The sequence below is a fragment of the Capra hircus genome, chromosome 3 (assembly GCF_001704415.2).
Source record: "Capra hircus breed San Clemente chromosome 3, ASM170441v1, whole genome shotgun sequence".
Lineage (NCBI taxonomy): Eukaryota > Metazoa > Chordata > Mammalia > Artiodactyla > Bovidae > Capra > Capra hircus.
In genome coordinates, this window is record NC_030810.1 from 87,338,259 (window position 1) to 87,355,160 (window position 16,902).

The 16,902-nt window shown below is 53.8% G+C and overlaps 1 protein-coding gene across 4 annotated transcripts in view; it reads left to right on the forward strand.

Moving 5' to 3' along the window:
• SLC6A17 (solute carrier family 6 member 17) overlaps positions 1–8,979 on the forward strand; it is a 55,541-nt gene extending 46,562 nt beyond the window's left edge. For 3 of the 4 annotated variants that reach the window (XM_018045889.1, XM_018045888.1, XM_018045890.1), the window contains exons 8-12: positions 216–408; positions 2,283–2,475; positions 3,049–3,208; positions 4,419–4,581; positions 5,065–5,666. In XM_018045889.1, the coding sequence (XP_017901378.1) occupies positions 216–408; positions 2,283–2,475; positions 3,049–3,208; positions 4,419–4,581; positions 5,065–5,433 (1,078 nt within the window). In that variant the 3' untranslated portion in view covers positions 5,434–5,666. Of the gene's footprint in view, positions 1–215; positions 409–2,282; positions 2,476–3,048; positions 3,209–4,418; positions 4,582–5,064 lie in introns of all 4 variants that reach the window. The other variant, XM_018045891.1, reaches the window with a different exon arrangement.

A 16,902-nucleotide genomic window follows, 5' to 3' on the forward strand; every position in this document is an offset into this window, starting at 1 on the left:
TGGGGGATGGAGGTCAGAGCAGCTCTCTGTCCTCAGCCCTGGACCACAGGGCCAGCTTCAGAGATGTCTGTATCCATGGTCTTCAGTGACCTTCCTGGGTGTCTGCGAGGTACCCCTGGATGGTGCCCAGTCCTGCCTTTTTACCTTCACTTTTTTAAAAAACCTTTTTTTTTTTTTTTAAATGTTTTTACTTTGCTGTGTCTTTTGTGCTGCAGGAATGCTGAGAAAATCCTGGGGTACCTCAACAACGATGTCCTGAGCCGGGCCCTCATCCCTCCCCACGTCAACTTCTCCCACCTCACCACCAAGGACTATGCAGAGATGTACAAGGTCATCAAGACCGTGAAGGAGGACCATTTCTCAGCCCTGGGCCTCGATCCCTGCCTTCTGGAGGACGAGCTAGATAAGGTATGGGGGAGGCTGTCCTTCCAGGACGGGCAGGAAGGCAGATGTGGGAGTGCAGGGCCCAGAGACAGGCTATGGGTGGCTGGAGCTTGGGTGCAGAAAGCCTCCAGGGACTCATTCTTTGGTTTGATAAGCGAGGATCTACTATGTGCCGGAGAGAAAGGTACTGGCCAAAACCCCTGCCCTGAGGTAGGCTGAGTCTCACCAAGAAGACAAGACAGACACACACATCCCGGAAATCACAGGGAACCAGACAGCTCACCCGTTCCTTGAACGGGTTTCCTGTGCACCCATCACTGCCATGTGTGATGCCCTGGGAACTGTGCCTTAGACATGGCACGCAGAATGTGAGTGTTTACATTAGCATCTGCCCTTTGCTGCCTGTCCCTCCGGGCCCTCAGGACAGCGCTGAGAGCTGAGTGTCAACGTCGTCTCCTGTTTTACAGGCAAGCAGCCTTTAAGTTGGGAGCCTGCTCGAGATCTCACAGCTAGGAAGTTGGAGAGCCAGGTTCAAGTCTTGATGCTTCTGCCCCTCCCCCACTCGCAGGGCCACAATGACCTTTAGCCCCTGGGGAGGGCAGGGATATGCTGCCCTTCATTGACAAGCAGGCCCAAGCTTAGACACTCTGCTTCTGTCCCCGTTTGCACAGCCAGAGACTTTCAAAGTGACTGTTCTGTGAGGAGGGGTAACAGGAGACAGACGTGCCCATGGGGTCCTGGGATCCACCGCTTGCCAGGGCTCACTGGGGGCTGCACCAGCTCCCATCTGTCAGCCTCTGCCAACCCTGCCCTTCTCCATGGAACCAGGGATGGTGAAGCTTTCCCTGCTTGTTAAAAAGTCATTGTTCAATTGCTCAGTCACATCTGACTCTTTGCAACCCGTGGACTGCAACACGCCAGGCTTCCCTGTCCTTCACTATCTCCGGGAGTTTGTTCAAACACCAAGAACCCCATGAATAGTTGAAAAGTTAGCTGCATTCTACTGGCACCAAGCTAATGCTCAGGGACTGAGTCCCCTTCACCTCTTCCCATGTGATCAAGAGCTAAAAGGCCTTGTCTGGGCTCCCCCGCCCTGGTTTCTTCCCCTGACAGTATAAAGGACGGCCCCCTTCCTTGAGACCCTGCCCCATTCTCACAGGTGGGGCCTGGTCCTCTGGACAGAAGTAGGATTTCTTAAATATAATACAATCTTGATAACAACCAAATGACAAGCACTGCTCTCACACAGTTGGAGTGGGTGTTCCCTGACCAAACCCTGACACTGTGAGGAGGGTGCAGAAGTGATGTCAGTGGACAGTGTGTGGTCAGCTCCCCACGGGCAGGGGCCCCAGCATTGCAGCAGTGGTTCTCCACCTTGGCTGCCCATCAGAGTCCCCTGGGGGCTTTATAGAACCTTAATATCCAGCTCTGTCCCTAAGCCAGGCAGATCATCGTCCTTGGGGAGAGACTCAGGCATCAGTGTTTTTTAAAGGCTCCAATGTGAGTCCACTGGGCAGCAGAGGCTGAGGCCGCTATGGTAAGGTCTGGAACTCAGAGCTGGGGATGGCTGCACTGCTCAGAGGAGGAGAGTCTTGAGCTGGTTGTGTCTCTAAAAGAGAGCATCTTCATGTGAATCGCTGGGGGTCCTTGGACAATGCATAGATTCCAGGTCTCACAGGTGAAGTCCTGAATTAGTGTTTTACTCCCTGGGGTATATTCTGATGCCAGTCTCAAGTTTGAGACCCACTGGCCAGAAACAAGAGAATTTAGGTAGGGGCAGGATCACTGGGAAAGAGGGAACAGTGATTCCTAAAGCTCCAAGGGCAGAGAGAAGGAAGCAGGAGGCTCCAAGGTGGGCATGGCCCCCACTGAGCCCCACCCTCTGCCCCCACCCTCAGTCTGTGCAGGGCACAGGCCTGGCCTTCATCGCTTTCACCGAGGCCATGACGCACTTCCCTGCCTCCCCATTCTGGTCTGTCATGTTCTTCCTGATGCTCATCAACCTGGGCCTGGGCAGTATGATCGGCACCATGGCAGGCATCACCACGCCCATTATCGACACTTTCAAGGTGCCCAAGGAGATGTTCACAGGTAACTCCTCCCAGCGGTCCCCACTGGCCTTGTGGGCTGCCCCGGGAGGGCGGGGGAAGCGATCAGGTGGTAGCTTTGACTTTAGGAAGATTGGGTTCCTACTGGGTTATTCATGACTCCATACTTAGAAAGCTTCCCTACTCCTACCCAACCCGGGACGCATCTGGAACCACCCCAAAAAGAGCACTTCAGAGCCAGAAGGGAGAAGGCTATTTGGGAATCTGTGCCAAACCTGGGCTGGGAGATAGGCCTCTTTCTTGGTTCACTTGCCCCTCTCCCCAAGGGCCTGCTGAGGTGTCTGGGCAGGATGGCCTCCCTCCTTGCCAACCCTGTACCCTGTTTCATCCTGATACTCCCAGCTCCAGAATGCTCCCCACCTAGTAGAGTGGGAGCTCAGAACCTGGGCATCTGGACCCCTGCCCCACTCCATGCAGGGCTGGGCCTTCTGGAGGGTGAGCTGCAGGCCTGCTGGGGGGAGGGCTGGGATGGGAGGAACCTGGGGGCCCTGAAGACACCCCAGGCCCCACCCACCCTGCACCTTTGCCCCCACCCTGGCCTCCCGGCTCTCTGTAGTGGGCTGCTGTGTCTTTGCATTCTTCGTGGGGCTGTTGTTCGTCCAGCGCTCCGGAAACTATTTCGTCACCATGTTTGATGACTACTCGGCCACCCTGCCGCTCACCGTCATCGTCATCCTCGAGAATGTCGCGGTGGCCTGGATCTATGGGACCAAGAAGTAAGGGGTGGGGGTGTGTGGGGAGAGGTAGGGAACAGGAGGAGAGGTCCATCGCCTCATGACTCCCCAGAGAGTGCTGTGTTTCCAGGGCTGCTTGTGATTTAGGCAGGAGGTCACAGTCAGAATGTTAGCCAGAAAGTGGCCCCCTACAGATCACTTAGGGAAACCAAGTCTCCGAGAGAGGACACTGCCCCAGGCCGCTGGGCGGGAGTGGGGACTGCTCTCTGGTTGCGGTGCAGGGGCTTCCCGTTGCAGTGGCTTCTGCTGCTGCAGGCATGGGCTCAAGGCACGCGGGCTCAGTGGCTGTGGTTCTCAGGCTCTAGGCCACAGGCTCACTGGCTGTGCAGCACGGGCTTAGTTGCCCTGAGGCATGCAGGATCTTCCCGGACCAGGGACCGAACTCGTGTCTCCTGGATTGGCAGGCGGATTCTTAACCACTGAGCCACCAGGGAAGCCCTAGAATTTATCCTGAATATTAGCGGAATAATGTTTTAAATCTGTGATATAGCAATAATACACGTGTGCTTTATTCTTACTGCATTAAGTTACAAGATCTAGCTATGGGTCTAATAACAATGGTAATTTCTAAGTAGTGATGAGCATAAATGACATTTGTAGGTCTCTCAATTGTAATGTGATAAAATATCTGTGATTTAATCAATTCCTTACAGCCTCATGGGTACTGATAATACTGCTGTCATTGCTTGCACTTGTAATAGAAAGAAACACAAGATTTCAGTTAGGTGTTACTGAGGTAAAGATGATTTTTTAATTGTCATTCATGTACATAGTCTGCCAGTATCCCGAATTCCACCCATAGGCCCAATGGTTAGAAACCTGAGTCAGGGCAGCCTCGCCAGGGACAGGCACTTCTGCCTCTCTTCCAGCAGGGGGAGTCTAGAGCCAGGTCAGTGTGAGTGGGGTTGGGTGCCCGGGAAAGCCCTGTGGAGCCTATCCAGGTGCCCAGGGCGTGCCCTGTGGCCGGTACCCCTTCCCTGGGTGAGATGTAATGTGACATAGAGTAAGTTAGAGGAGGTTAGCAGAGGCTTTTCAGAGGCCATCAGGGCCACAGACTAATGTACTGAATGTGAAGAGTGGAAGAGCCCGGACAGAAGGGACTGGTGAGTGACGGCTTTGCAGGAGGAGTCTGGGGGCATTGGGCAAGTGCAGTGGGGGTGCCAACTTCTGGACTCTCTGCTGCTCCTGGCAGGTTCATGCAGGAGCTGACGGAGATGCTGGGCTTCCAGCCCTACCGCTTCTATTTCTACATGTGGAAGTTCGTGTCTCCGCTATGCATGGCTGTGCTCACCACGGCCAGCATCATCCAGCTTGGGGTCACGCCCCCGGGCTACAGCGCCTGGATCAGGGAGGAGGTGAGAGTGGGGGCCTAAAACCCCAGGGATCTGGGGTGGCATCTTCCCAGGCCTTTAATACAACAGGTAATAGAGATAAACCCTTACAGGGCGACTGCTTGGTGCTGGGCCCCACCAGGGGCTCTGTACATCTGATCTGTAACCTTTTCAGCAACCCAAAGAGAGAGATGGTTTTATTGCTATCACACACACGGGAAAACAGGCAGAAAGCTGAATGCACTTGTCCAGTCTTTCTAACCCATGCTTCCCTTCTCTGTGGATGACTCTGTGACCAGCCCAACTTTACACAAGTATAGAAAATGAGACCTGGGGAGGCTCAGCCCTTAGCCAAGGGGACCAGCTGACCTGAGGGTCAGCGCCTGATGACCCCAACTCTGCCAGTGCCTGGGCAGTGTGGGAGGGATGGGAGTGGGCAGGAGTCTGAGAGGGCGAGGCTGCTGCAGAGCGAGGCAGGCAGCAGCGCTCACCTGTGTGCACCCCTAGGCTGCCGAGCGCTACCTGTATTTCCCCAACTGGGCCATGGCCATCCTGATCACGCTCATTGTCGTGGCCGTCCTGCCCATCCCTGTGGTGTTTGTCCTGCGGCACTTCCACCTGCTCTCCGACGGCTCCAACACCCTCTCCGTGTCCTACAAGAAGGGCCGCATGATGAAGGACATCTCCAACCTGGAGGAGAACGATGAGACCCGCTTCATCCTCAGCAAGGTGCCCAGCGAGGCGCCCTCCCCCATGCCCACTCACCGCTCCTATCTAGGGCCTGGCAGTACATCACCCTTGGAGACCAGCGGCAACCCCAATGGACGCTATGGAAGTGGCTACCTCCTGGCTGGCACCCCTGAGTCGGAGCTGTGACCACTGCCCTGCCCTGCCCACCTCACCCCCACCCCCAACACACACACACACCCAGCCAGCCCACGTGTTCCCATCTGGCCTCACCTGCCAGGCCAGGCCCTCGGCGCAAGGAGTGGGGCTCTGCCCTGTCTCATCCCCCACCCCTGTCCCAGCCGACTTGTGTTCCCTAGATCTGAGTGGGGCCTGGGAGAAGCTCTGTCCCCCAAGCTAAGCCCCCACCCCAGCTAACCTTCTGAGATCGTCTTACCAAATTGCCGCTGAGTAGCTGGAACCACCCAGAAGTCTCGACTCCTGGCACAGGGGAGTCTCCAAGCGGCTGCTCTCGAGTTCATCCCTCCCTCCCTCTCCTGCTGGTGCCTGCAGTTCTTAGGTCTTGGGGCCCCTTAGGTCTGTGCTGCCAGGTGGCGGCTGTGGCGAGGGTCATTGGGAGGGGTTAGGCAGAGTGTCCTGGCCGAGAGGTGCCCAACTGCAGGTTAGTGATGGGACAGAGGTGCCAGGACTCAGGGCTCTGATTTGGGGATGGAGTCTGCAGAAATCCCCAGGCTCGGCTTGGTGAGGCAGATGGCTTCCGCTGGTTTGAGCGTGAGCCACGGCAGCAGAGGTGGTGAGATGAGGGGGCTCCTTAGCACCTTAGCACCCAGCTCAAGACAGACCCTCCAGGACCTCGGCCTTGCCTGGAGTGGGTGGGGAGTGCTCCCACCCACCTGAGAGGGCGATGACTGGCCCCAGAACCATTCCCACCTCCCTTAGGGCTGAGCCTGCCTGCCCTCCTCCCACCCCTGTCCTGGAGGCCAGAGCGGTGCCTCTGTCTCTGCCCTCGGAGAGGAGAGGTTTCCAGAGCACACCTGATGGTTCCCAGCACAATTCAGATTTGGAGCACAATTGTGAAGCACACCCCCTCCCCTCTCACCCAGGGCCTGACTTTCTCGCTAGTGGCAGCTTCTCTCCTGGAACAGGGGCCCCTGGTGTTCAGGGGCTCACACCTGGAGAAAGTGGTAATTTCACTGCCCCTTTGGGCCACCGCCACTCTCCGTGGATAAGCACAGCCACCCGGTGTGCACGGCGTGTGTGGACACCTCAGAAACCTTTCCCAGGCTGCCTGGCCAGTGGTAGGGAGGGCCGCATGCAGCGCTGGGTATACACCGAAGCTGCCCAGGGCAAGGGCCGGGACTCTGTCCTGGGTCCCAGCCTTGAAGCATCCCCACCCATGCTTACCTTCACGCCCCCAGGATAGGGTTGTAGGTTAAGAGGATTAGGATCTGATCGGAGGTCAGAAGTGTGCAGAGAGATGAATGGACTGATGAAAGGATGCAAGGATGGATGGATGGAAGGAAGGGGAGAAGGGACAGAGCGAGGGAGCAAGACTGGCTGGGACAGCAGACCTCCATCTTGGAGAGCTGTGGTGGGCACGGCAGAAACAGGCCATGGTGCTTGGCCTGACGCCCCTCACAGAGGGTCCTGAGTCGCTCTTGTGCCTCTGAGTGCTCTCAGCACTGGCAGGGGCACAGTAGCCCCAGATCCTCTTCTTCACCCCTTAGTCCCTTGGCTTCCCCCACCCAACTTGGGGTCCACTCGCCATCTCTCTTCCTCATCCCTCCCCTGCACCTGCTCCATTGCCAGCCTTCTCAGCCCCGCCTGTCCCTCCTGAGTGTATGAGGGGAGGGGGGTCCACATCCACACACAGACATGAGCTTTTGGGGCACAGCATCCCGCCATAGGCACCCCTTCACCTGACAGCGCCTCCTGCCTGGCCCTGTGCCTAATCCCGAGCAGAAATAGCAACAGGAAAAGCAAGGCCCCAGGAGAGACACTACTATATATACTCTTCTATATATTCTATTTCTATTGTATATTCAATCTGTACATGTGGGTGTAAATGCTGTTAAATGACAAACCCAATATTATACTGTGGCTGGTGGACTATTTTCATCCTCAGTGCTGTACAGATCTATTTTCATTGTATATTTGATATATTTTTAATTTTGTAGCGTGTGGCTGGACCAGGCCCTATCGTGCCAGCCTGTGACAGGGTGGCTGAGCTGCGGCCGTCTGCTTGGTCCGGTGGGCTTAGTAGCGCTTATAGCTGCTGCTGTAGGCTGGGCCCATCCTGTTGTGTCTCTGCCGTTAGACATAGGGCCCGGAGCTTGGTGTGTGTGTGTGTGTGTGTGTGTGTGTGTGTGCACATATGTGGGTGTGCGTAGGGTGCTGATCTATGACTCCTAGTGTTCACGTTCCTAAAGACCATGCTGCCTCCTCCTCTCAGCTGTGTTGGGCAAGGCCTCAGGGTAGAGTCTTGTGGGAAGGGTGTGAGAAAAGCATATGCCTCTTGCTGGTGACTTACTGCCTTCACACCATCAGGCTTGCCAGAAACAGGAAATGAGGGGTCTTAAGGGGTCGGAGAAGTCTGCACATTTATTTTCCAGCCAGACTTCTGGCTGTGCCCACTGGCGTCACAAGCTCTTCATCCCCGGGGAAAGTGCTGGGTTTCTGAAGATGCTGAGGCCCCAAGAGGGCCTCATCTCAGAGTGCCTCTGTCCGGCGTTTGTCCTTGAGACATCCCTGACAGCGCTCAGAGAAGACGGCTGCCCCTCCTGTGTGCTTCTGACACACACACCTCTCTGCTCACTCTCAGGGGAGCTGGGAGTGGGCGGGGCCAGTGGGGTCAAGGGCAAGTGGGGCATCTGACAGGTAAGAGCCAGCCCCAAATTCTCTGGGGGAGCAGGAGGCGGTCAAAGAGGGCCGGGCCCCTGTGTTCCTGCACAGAGTTCCCAGGGGGCTCACTTTGGTGCTGTCCATGCAGTGTCCACCGGGAACAGAGCAGACTCCTGGGCGGGGCAGGGTGAGCCGGGGGTGTCCCTGAAGGAGTCCCCGGTCCCCGGTCCCACCTCTGCCTGGCCTCCAGCCCCCATCACCAGCTTCTTGCTCAGAGAGCCCTCTCCGCTGAGGCAACCTGAAGCCTGAGGGAGACCCATGTCGGGTGGATGGATGGGCACACAGGCTGATGCCCACCAGACTGACTTTTGCCCTTGAGCAATAAGTCCGTGGGACTGCTGCTTTCCTAGTGCCAGGAAGAGACCCCTCAAGTCAGCCTATAGGACGTGAGGCTAGGGGTCAGAGCCTGCATGGTCCCGGGACCGAGCAGGCCTGCAGTGTTACAGGCAGGGGGCTGCCCTCTGCCCTTCTTCTCAGCCGCACTACCCCCACCGCTTGCTACCAGAATACAGGTTGGGACACGTTTGACACCCTGAGCCCCCACCTGTGGGGCCTGCTGCCCCTTCACTGGAGCCTAGTGACTGGGGGTGGAGAAGGAGGGCCCAGAGTCCCTTCTCATCACAGGCACTGCTTTGTACAGACCCAAGCACACACGGCCAGCAACCCTTTCAGTTCTGGCTTCAGTTCAGAGCGATTCCAGTCCATGTGTCCCACGCTGGTCAGAACCCTGGGTCAAGGGCACTCAGCCAGGGGAGGGGATGAGGCACCGTCACCCCTGCAGCCCCTCCTTCCTCTCTGCTCCCCACATGGTGTACAATAAAGTGTCTGTTCTTACCAAACGCCTCTTGCCTTTCTGACCTGCTCCAGGATCAGGGAGAGGGGATGGGGGAGGTCACAGATCCTGAGGACAGCTTTGGGGTGAATGCCCAGATTGGGGGTGTGTGTGGGCGAGGACCGCTGTGGGAGTCTGGAAGCTGCCTGGCTGTCCATTTGAGGAGTCTGAGGGGCATGAAGAAGGGCACGCATTTATTTCCCTAGGAACTGTCCAGAATGGTTGATAGCACATACACTGGCAGCAGGCCTTATGGATTCCGAGTAGTTCACACGTCTAATCTCCTGTGAGCACAGAGTAACAGCTCAGAAATGCACCGCTGTCCAGGTTACTCCAAGTGAGGGGAATGAGGCTCCATCTGATGGTGTTTGGTATCTATGTACAAGATGTCATAGGGGAAATTCTTGCCCTGCTTTACTGCCGGGAAGAAAGCCGGTCAGTTCTGCCAGGGTGGAGGTGGGGAGGGCTGGGGGTGGGAAGGTGCCAGTGTCCAGAGGCCTGGGAGTCAGGTAGCGAGCAGCAGGGGGCTGGAGAGTTCTCTAGGAGCAGGCCGTGGTGTAAATTCTGAGGGAATGGCCCATCTCTTCAAGGTAGCTATCTCTTTCGCAAACTTCATTAGAGGGTAGAGGTGAAATATGAGACTGCACATTGCTTGTTTTCTCAAAGTTCAATCTCAAGTATTTATTGAGCATCTGCTGAATGCTCAGCTCTGAAGAACAGAATGAGCTGGGGGGTAGGGGAAGCACCACTTTGTCCACTCTCAAGGGGCACAAACATTGGAAGAAACAAAAACTCTGGCTCCTGGGGGAGGCCCCACCCCACAGCATCCCACTCCAGTCTAGAATGAGGCTGCCTGATCCCTGACACAGCCTAAGTGCCCCAAGGAACCTTCTATTTCCTTTTCCTGCCGCAGAGAAGAAAGTGTTGTTCCAAGAATAGCCACCAGATGGCATAACAACCTCTCGCTCCAGCTCTTAGTCCACTTACCAGTTTCTCCATCTCTTATTCCTTTGTGGCTAATTTATTCTTGAACAATCATTTATTAAGTGTCCACCATGAACAGACTCTGTGCCACCTATGGATATACAAAGATAAATAAATCAGCACCCACTGTCCTGAGTTTGGAGAAAGGAGCCCCTCCTTTCCCACCCACCATCTCCAAATCTCTCTCTCAAACAGGGGAATGTCTTGGTACTAAAAATATCACTCTTTGAAAATTAATTCACTTCTTTATTTGGAGGTAATGTTTGGGGTTGGAATGCCAGCCCTAAAGGACACATTAATTCACTAAGAAGCAGTATCACAAATGCTTGAGTTTGAGGGAGTTACAGAGTCAGATGTCCCAAGTTCAAGTTCAAATGACAGCTAGACTTCTGCTTCCTGAGAGAGTAATTAGAGATAGTTATTTAAGCCCTTTGAGCTTTAATTTTCGAGTCTGTAAGATAGGTATAATGAATGGATTGAATGAGATAACATGTTGTTATGTATCAATTTACTCCAAGGCTTAGTAGCTTGAAAAAAACATTTTTATTAAATCGCGTGGTTTTTTGGGTGAGGAATTCATGCAGGGCTTATCTGTGTGGCTCTTCTAGTGGCAACTGAGGTTGCTCAGTGGTATTCAACTAGCAGATAAGCTGGTCCAGAGGGCCCAAGGCAGGCTCACTCACATTCATTCAAATGACTGGCATCTCAGTGAGAACGGTTGGCAGTCTAAGCTCACGCACTCCGCAGACAACTGGACTCCACAGCACAGTTCACATCCAGGTGGCCAGACTTGTATGCGATGGCTCAAGTTACCCAGAGAGAACATTTCAAGAGACAGGAGGTAGAAGCTGCCAATTTCTTAAGGCCCGGGCCTGGAAAATGGCACAGTATCACTTCAGCCATACTCTGTGTGTCACAGCATCTGCCCAGAGTTAACGGAAGGGCATACAGACCTCACCTATTGATGGGAGGGGGACCAAAATCTTCGTGGCCTATTGGAGGATGCAGAGATCGTCAGTCATTGGCACCTGAGTGGGGCACAAACAAGTAAGTTCTCACAGGAGGTGAATGGTTAAGCTTGGGCCCTGCCCTGGGAGCAGACAGGGAGGAAGAGAAGGGCATGTGGGCAGGGGACACGGGAGACAGCTTCTTTCGCTGCACGTTTGCCCAGGCAGGGGACATGGGAGACAGCTTCTTTCGCTGCACGTTTGCCCAGGCAGGGACACGGGAGACAGCTTCTTTCGCTGCACGTTTGCCCAGGCAGGGACATGAGCTAGGTCTGAGTCATGGCTCTATTGTCAACCCTGCCACGTGAGGCAAGTCCCTGAACCCTCTAAACCCCACTTTCTAAAATGAAGATAACAATAAAATCCCTTCCTCACAGAGACGTTGGGAAGGAAAAATGAACTCCTTGTAGTAAACCTGCTGGAATCCAGTATAGAATTCTTTCTAAACGAATAGAATAGGAGTTCATTAAATATTAGCTTCCTTTCTTCTTACAACTAGAGTACATTCATGCGCCTGCTTCATTCCAGGGCCCCTGTTACCCTTGCAGTGAGTCATTCTCCAAGAGCTATTCAGAAAGGTCAGTCTCAGCCTAAAACTCAATGAAATCAAGGAAGGAGGGAAGAGAAGGCATCATTTGAAGGAAAGGGAGTATCAAAGTGGGGAGGTCTCACCAATCCCACACAACTTCCTGCTCCCCTAACAACCATAACCAGCCAAACAGCCTCACCCAGCCCCACCCCCAGGGCCTGGGACAGAAGGAGAAGGCTTCTACAGACCATAGGTGTGTGGTGGCTTTTTTTTTTTAAGGCCTCAAATTCTTTAACACTTCAAGGGAGGGGAATCCATGCTCTACTCCTGGAATCTTGTGGGCAAAGGCTTCCTTTGACCAATAGAATATGGTGGAAGTGATGCTATATGACTTCTGGTCTAGATTAGACTAGGTTATGCCACTCCCACTGGGAGTTCTGGGGAAACCCAGCCACCCTCTAAGAAGTGCAACTATCCTGAGACCAGCCTGTGCCAGAGAGGACATGTGTTTGCAGGTGTTCTGTTGACAGCTTCAGCCAAGCTCCCAGCCAACAGCCAGCATCAACTGCCAGCCACATGGATGCACCACGGTGAACACTCAGCCCAGCTGAGCTTCAGATGTCTGCAGCCCCGACTGACACATCTGCTTGCAGCTGTAGGAGGGACTCTAAGCAAGGGCCAACAGTCTTTCCTAACTCCTGACCCATAAAATCATGAGCAAAATACAAAGCTTGTTGGATTTACACCATGAAATCTGGGTAATTTGTTTCACAGCGTATGAACCTTAGTGCTGATCTGGCCCAACTTTCTCATAGAACAGTCAGGGAAACTGAGCCCAGCAAGGGGAAATCAGAGCCTCATAAACCATGGAGTTAGAGTCAAAGGGCTGAAAGGGACCCGAGTGTCAACCAAGTGGGGGCAAAACTGAGGCCAAAGACTGGGTTTCTCCCAAACCAGTGCACCCTCCAGTATAGCAAGATGCTCACAGGGAGGGCTCTGGCCCTCTCCTACCCTCATCCCACTGCCTCATTAATTCCCTCCATCAAACATAAACCAAATGTTCTGAGCACCTGGGACTGTGCTAAGCACTGAGAATATACAATATCAGGCAGGGGTCCCTGCTTTGTAGAAGCAATAATAATCTGACTTGGCACATCCTGTCCCTGTTAAATTCACCAGTGCTAGCGACTCTCCTGCATTTACTTACATAGTGGGAAGAAACCCTGGGAAATGGGGAGAAGACAATGTCTGTCACTCAACAACCACCCAGCCATTATTAGGATTACTCCATGTGAGCCCTGGTGCCAGCTGCAGAGCGTAGCTCTGCCCTTGGCTCCCTGGGTCAGAGCTGGCTGCCTTCTAGGTCTATCTGCTCTTCCCAGAGCTGACCCAAGCAGGGATGGACCCCTAGGCTTCATGAGCATCCAAGAGGAGCCAAAGTTTTTTCTGCCTCTCCAGACACCACTTTCCTTTCTCCAAGACCTTGCTAGAGGGGACCGGGCCCATCGGGACTAATGAACACACTAATGGAGTAAACCAGTTTTGCTGGAATTTGGCCCAAGTGGGAATAATCTGTACTCTTCTAGATGGAGAAGCATTGAGTGCCAAGGAGTCTTACCAGCTGGGCCCTGACCTACTGTGTGTCCACGGGCACTCTTGCTCTCTACCCCCAGGCTAGGTCTCTACCTCAGCAGCCTTGAGCCAGGAGGGCTCTGGGGGTCCACTTAGCTGCCCCGATCCTGAACACTGTTCCCATGATTCCCATGAACACTGTTCTGCCTGCAGAAGCCACATGGACCCCAGGTCCTTCTTGACCCTTGGTGCAACCCCAGGCCCAGCTCAGTCTCCCAGCAATCGCTGCTGCTCCTCAGGCTTGGAATCTCTCAAGGAGAATGTGCCTGTGAGTTGACACCCAGGTGCCTTCCAGCCTTTTGACTCCAAATTCATGGTTTATGATACTCTTAGTCCTGGCTAGGCCTGAGCTTGTAGTCTACACCCTTCTGACCCTTTCCCTTTAAGAGCTGGGCCACCGAAAGGCCATCTTTGGAATTCTCCTGGGGCCCCAAATACACCTGCACTAGGATTTTCACTGCAACCCAGCCCCGTCTTCAGCCCTTGTGCAGAGCCCTTCCAGCTGACCTCTGCAAGGCCCAGTGGGCTGTCCTAATGTCTGGGTTCTTCCCAGATCCCTCCTAGGAAGGCTATCAGCATTTGATTTGGAGCCTGCAAGTCTCTGCAGGCTGCTTGGGGGTGGGGATGGGAGGCAGGATAAAGTGAAGTGATAAGCACAAAGGAGGTTTCAGCCTCCACTCATCCTCCCAACTCTTCCTCCACAAGGGGAAAAGCTCTATCACCTTCTGCCTCTGTGATGATGGCTGATAAAGCAATTCAATTAACCAGTCTGGGAAGCAGGGAAGGCTGGGAGAGGATGCTGGCTCCTTGACCTGTATCTGAGGGAAGAGAGATCGGTCCTTGGCTGGAGCTGGAATACCAAAACAGGGATATGTGAATAGCAATGGTTAGGCCCTTGGCTTGGAACCTACAGGCCTGTTGCTAGGCCTGGAACCCCTCAAAACAAGCAGAGTCCAAAGAAAAAAATGGAGAGGAGACTGGGTGGCTCATGTTATCCCAAAGTGGTCGAGCCTTGCACCAAGTAGGAAATCAGGAAGTGTAAATAGCTTTGATGTCAGGCTTTCAAGCCTTCCAGATCAGCCTCAGCCCTAGGAGAGAAAGGGCCTTATAGGGGCCATTCCAGAGCCGACACCCCCCCATCCAGCCCACTCTGGGATCAAACACTACTCTCTTTTCTCTTCATTTGCCATACCTTTATCCCTGCTGAGGAAAGCACACTGTGGCTGACACTTAAGCATGAACTGGCTCCCAGATGGATGTCATTTCCAGACAGCCAGAAGAAACCTGGGCAGTCAGGGAAGGAAAGTGGAGAAAAGGTGATAATGAAGGGAAAGAAGTTTGTGGAATTCAGAATTTCCAACTGTGACTGCTTTGTGGTCTTGCTTAAAACTGTCAGATATCAAGGTCTTGGAACAATGGAAAAGGGAGAGAGCAAGCTGAGACCCAGATGGGAGAGATAACCTGAGGTCCTGGAATTGACGGACCCTTTTTCTCCCAGGACCACAGCCAAGTGAGGTCTGGAGCATGGTGTCCCAGCACCACCAGGGGGCAGCACCTACCCATCCACAGTAGGCTGTCACATGGTTGGCTGAGCAGGGGGCTCTCTCCTTCCTGGGTTCTGAGCTCTGAGCAAACAGGAGGTCCTCATACACACAGAATAGAGGGAGACAAGCCCTATAAGGCCAACTGCCACATCCTGAATTCTCCAGAAAATTTCAGAGAGGCTCAGGTAACAAAGTAGCCCAGAGCTCTAGGATAAAACCTTCAGCAAGTGGTGAGGTCTTCTCTGGAGGCCTCTGGTCTGAGGCAGAGTCCCCTACTCCAGAAGCTGGGTGGTGTGCTGAGTCAGAGGCCCTCCTACCCACTTCTCTTTCTCCCCACTGCCTCTCCCAAGCTAGGCCCTCTGTTTTCAGTTACTCCTTCTGGGTTCCCCTACCCCCATCCCAGTTTTCTGATCTCCAGGCCTCCTTTTTCCCTGGTAGCCTTCTCCCTCCACCCATCTCCCTACAGGCTTCTCACCATCTACGCACCCTGCAGTGTGGAAACACCAAGAGAGCAGAGATTTACCAGGGCAAGGCTGGAGGGTCTATGTTTTGTTCATTGATTTCCAGTGCCTGGAATAGCTTCTGGGACATAGTAGATATTCAAGAAATATTTATTGAATAAACAAGTGACTTAGGAGTGGGATGCTGGCAAGGCTTTTTTCACCTCTCCCACCCACCTTCAGCATCCTCTCTCTATTCTTGGAATGACTGAGTTCAACCACCCTGAAGAATGGAAAGTAGAGGAGAGACCCCAACGGAGTTTGCCAGGACACAGTCAGCTAGGGCTTTGAAGCTATTCATTACAGTCAATTCTTTAATACCCTTGTTGTGATTCTTACTTCCTCATTCTAGCTTTTGGCTTGTCCTGGGTCGTCTCTTCCCAGTCACATTTGGGAGATTTCTTTTTCACTGAAGCAAACTCAAAGCCAGCTAAACTCTGAAATGCAGACATCAGATCCAAGGGGTAGGGAGACTAGACACAAAATGAGTGCCAGCAAATTTGTGTTTCTGATTACAGTCCAGAATGTTGTTTAACTTGTCTGTGTGTTAGTAGAGATTACTGTTCATCATCGCATTATTTTGCTTTTTCTGACCTCATTAAGGATGAGACTTCTGCGTATAAGGATTCCCCATATTTGTACTGGGCTTCTAACCTTTCCTCAGAGCTATAGCCAGATGGTGCACAGGTGCCCGGGGAGGTGTGTCAATCACCTTGTATTTCTGCTTTAAAATCCTTCTTACAGTGATCTGGACAGATATGGAGAAGGCTTGGCTAAAACTAAAAAAAAAAAGTCATTAAAAAAGAGGACTAAAGATGTGGAAGAGTTCTAGACTTAACAAATAAAAACAAATGAATCTGGACGTTGCTTTTGGATTGAAGCCAATGCAGTCAGGCTAGTGCCTAATATTTTGGATATGGCAGCTTCTCAATCACTTAGCAAACAGGTTCTCAGAGGCAGGCACTGTGGGAACTATCAAGATGAAAAAGCAGTGTGGCCTGTAAGAGCTCAGGGTCGGAGAGCAGAGATGTGACAGAAAAAGGGCAAAGTCAATTTGCAAATGAGTGAAACAGTAGAACCTGGAGGGAGTCACAAGGTGTGGCATGGACGCTTTCTATGCGCCCCCTGGGACAACGATGAGCCACGGTTTTAACCTAACGATCTTTCAGGGCCATCTGCCCCACACCCGTAACAGCGCCAGGACTACGCTTTTCTTCCACCCAGAACAGGAGCTGCTTTTCTGTCCAAGGCCGCCGGGCGGGGGCTTCGGTGACTGTGACAGAGGCCAGCATCAGGACGACGGGGATCTTGGACCCAGTTTGGGGCGGAGTCGTCAGGAGGCCCTAACACAATGTCTGGGGCAGGAGGGGGCAGCCTCTTCCTAGCGACACTGTCTCTCCACTCTTTCCTCCGCACCACCACCCCCCCTCCCGCCTCCGGCCTCCAGTCGGCCACAATTAAACCGCAACAAAGCGATCGGCTAGATCGGCAGGAGGAAACGGGAGCGGCCAGAAGGGACAGGCGGAGGTTAGAGGTCAGAGGTCGAGAGCGCTTCGGTGGCCGCGGGACTGCAGTGGGAGGAGCTGCGGGTTCTAGGAAGGCGGGGAGCGGGGCCGAAGGGGGCGGGAGAGGATGGCGGCGGAGGCGCGCAAGAGCGGCGCGCAGGCGGCGAGGGGGTTACGCGCCTGGCTGAGCTGGGCTCGGCTCGGCTCCGCGGAGGAACGCAGAG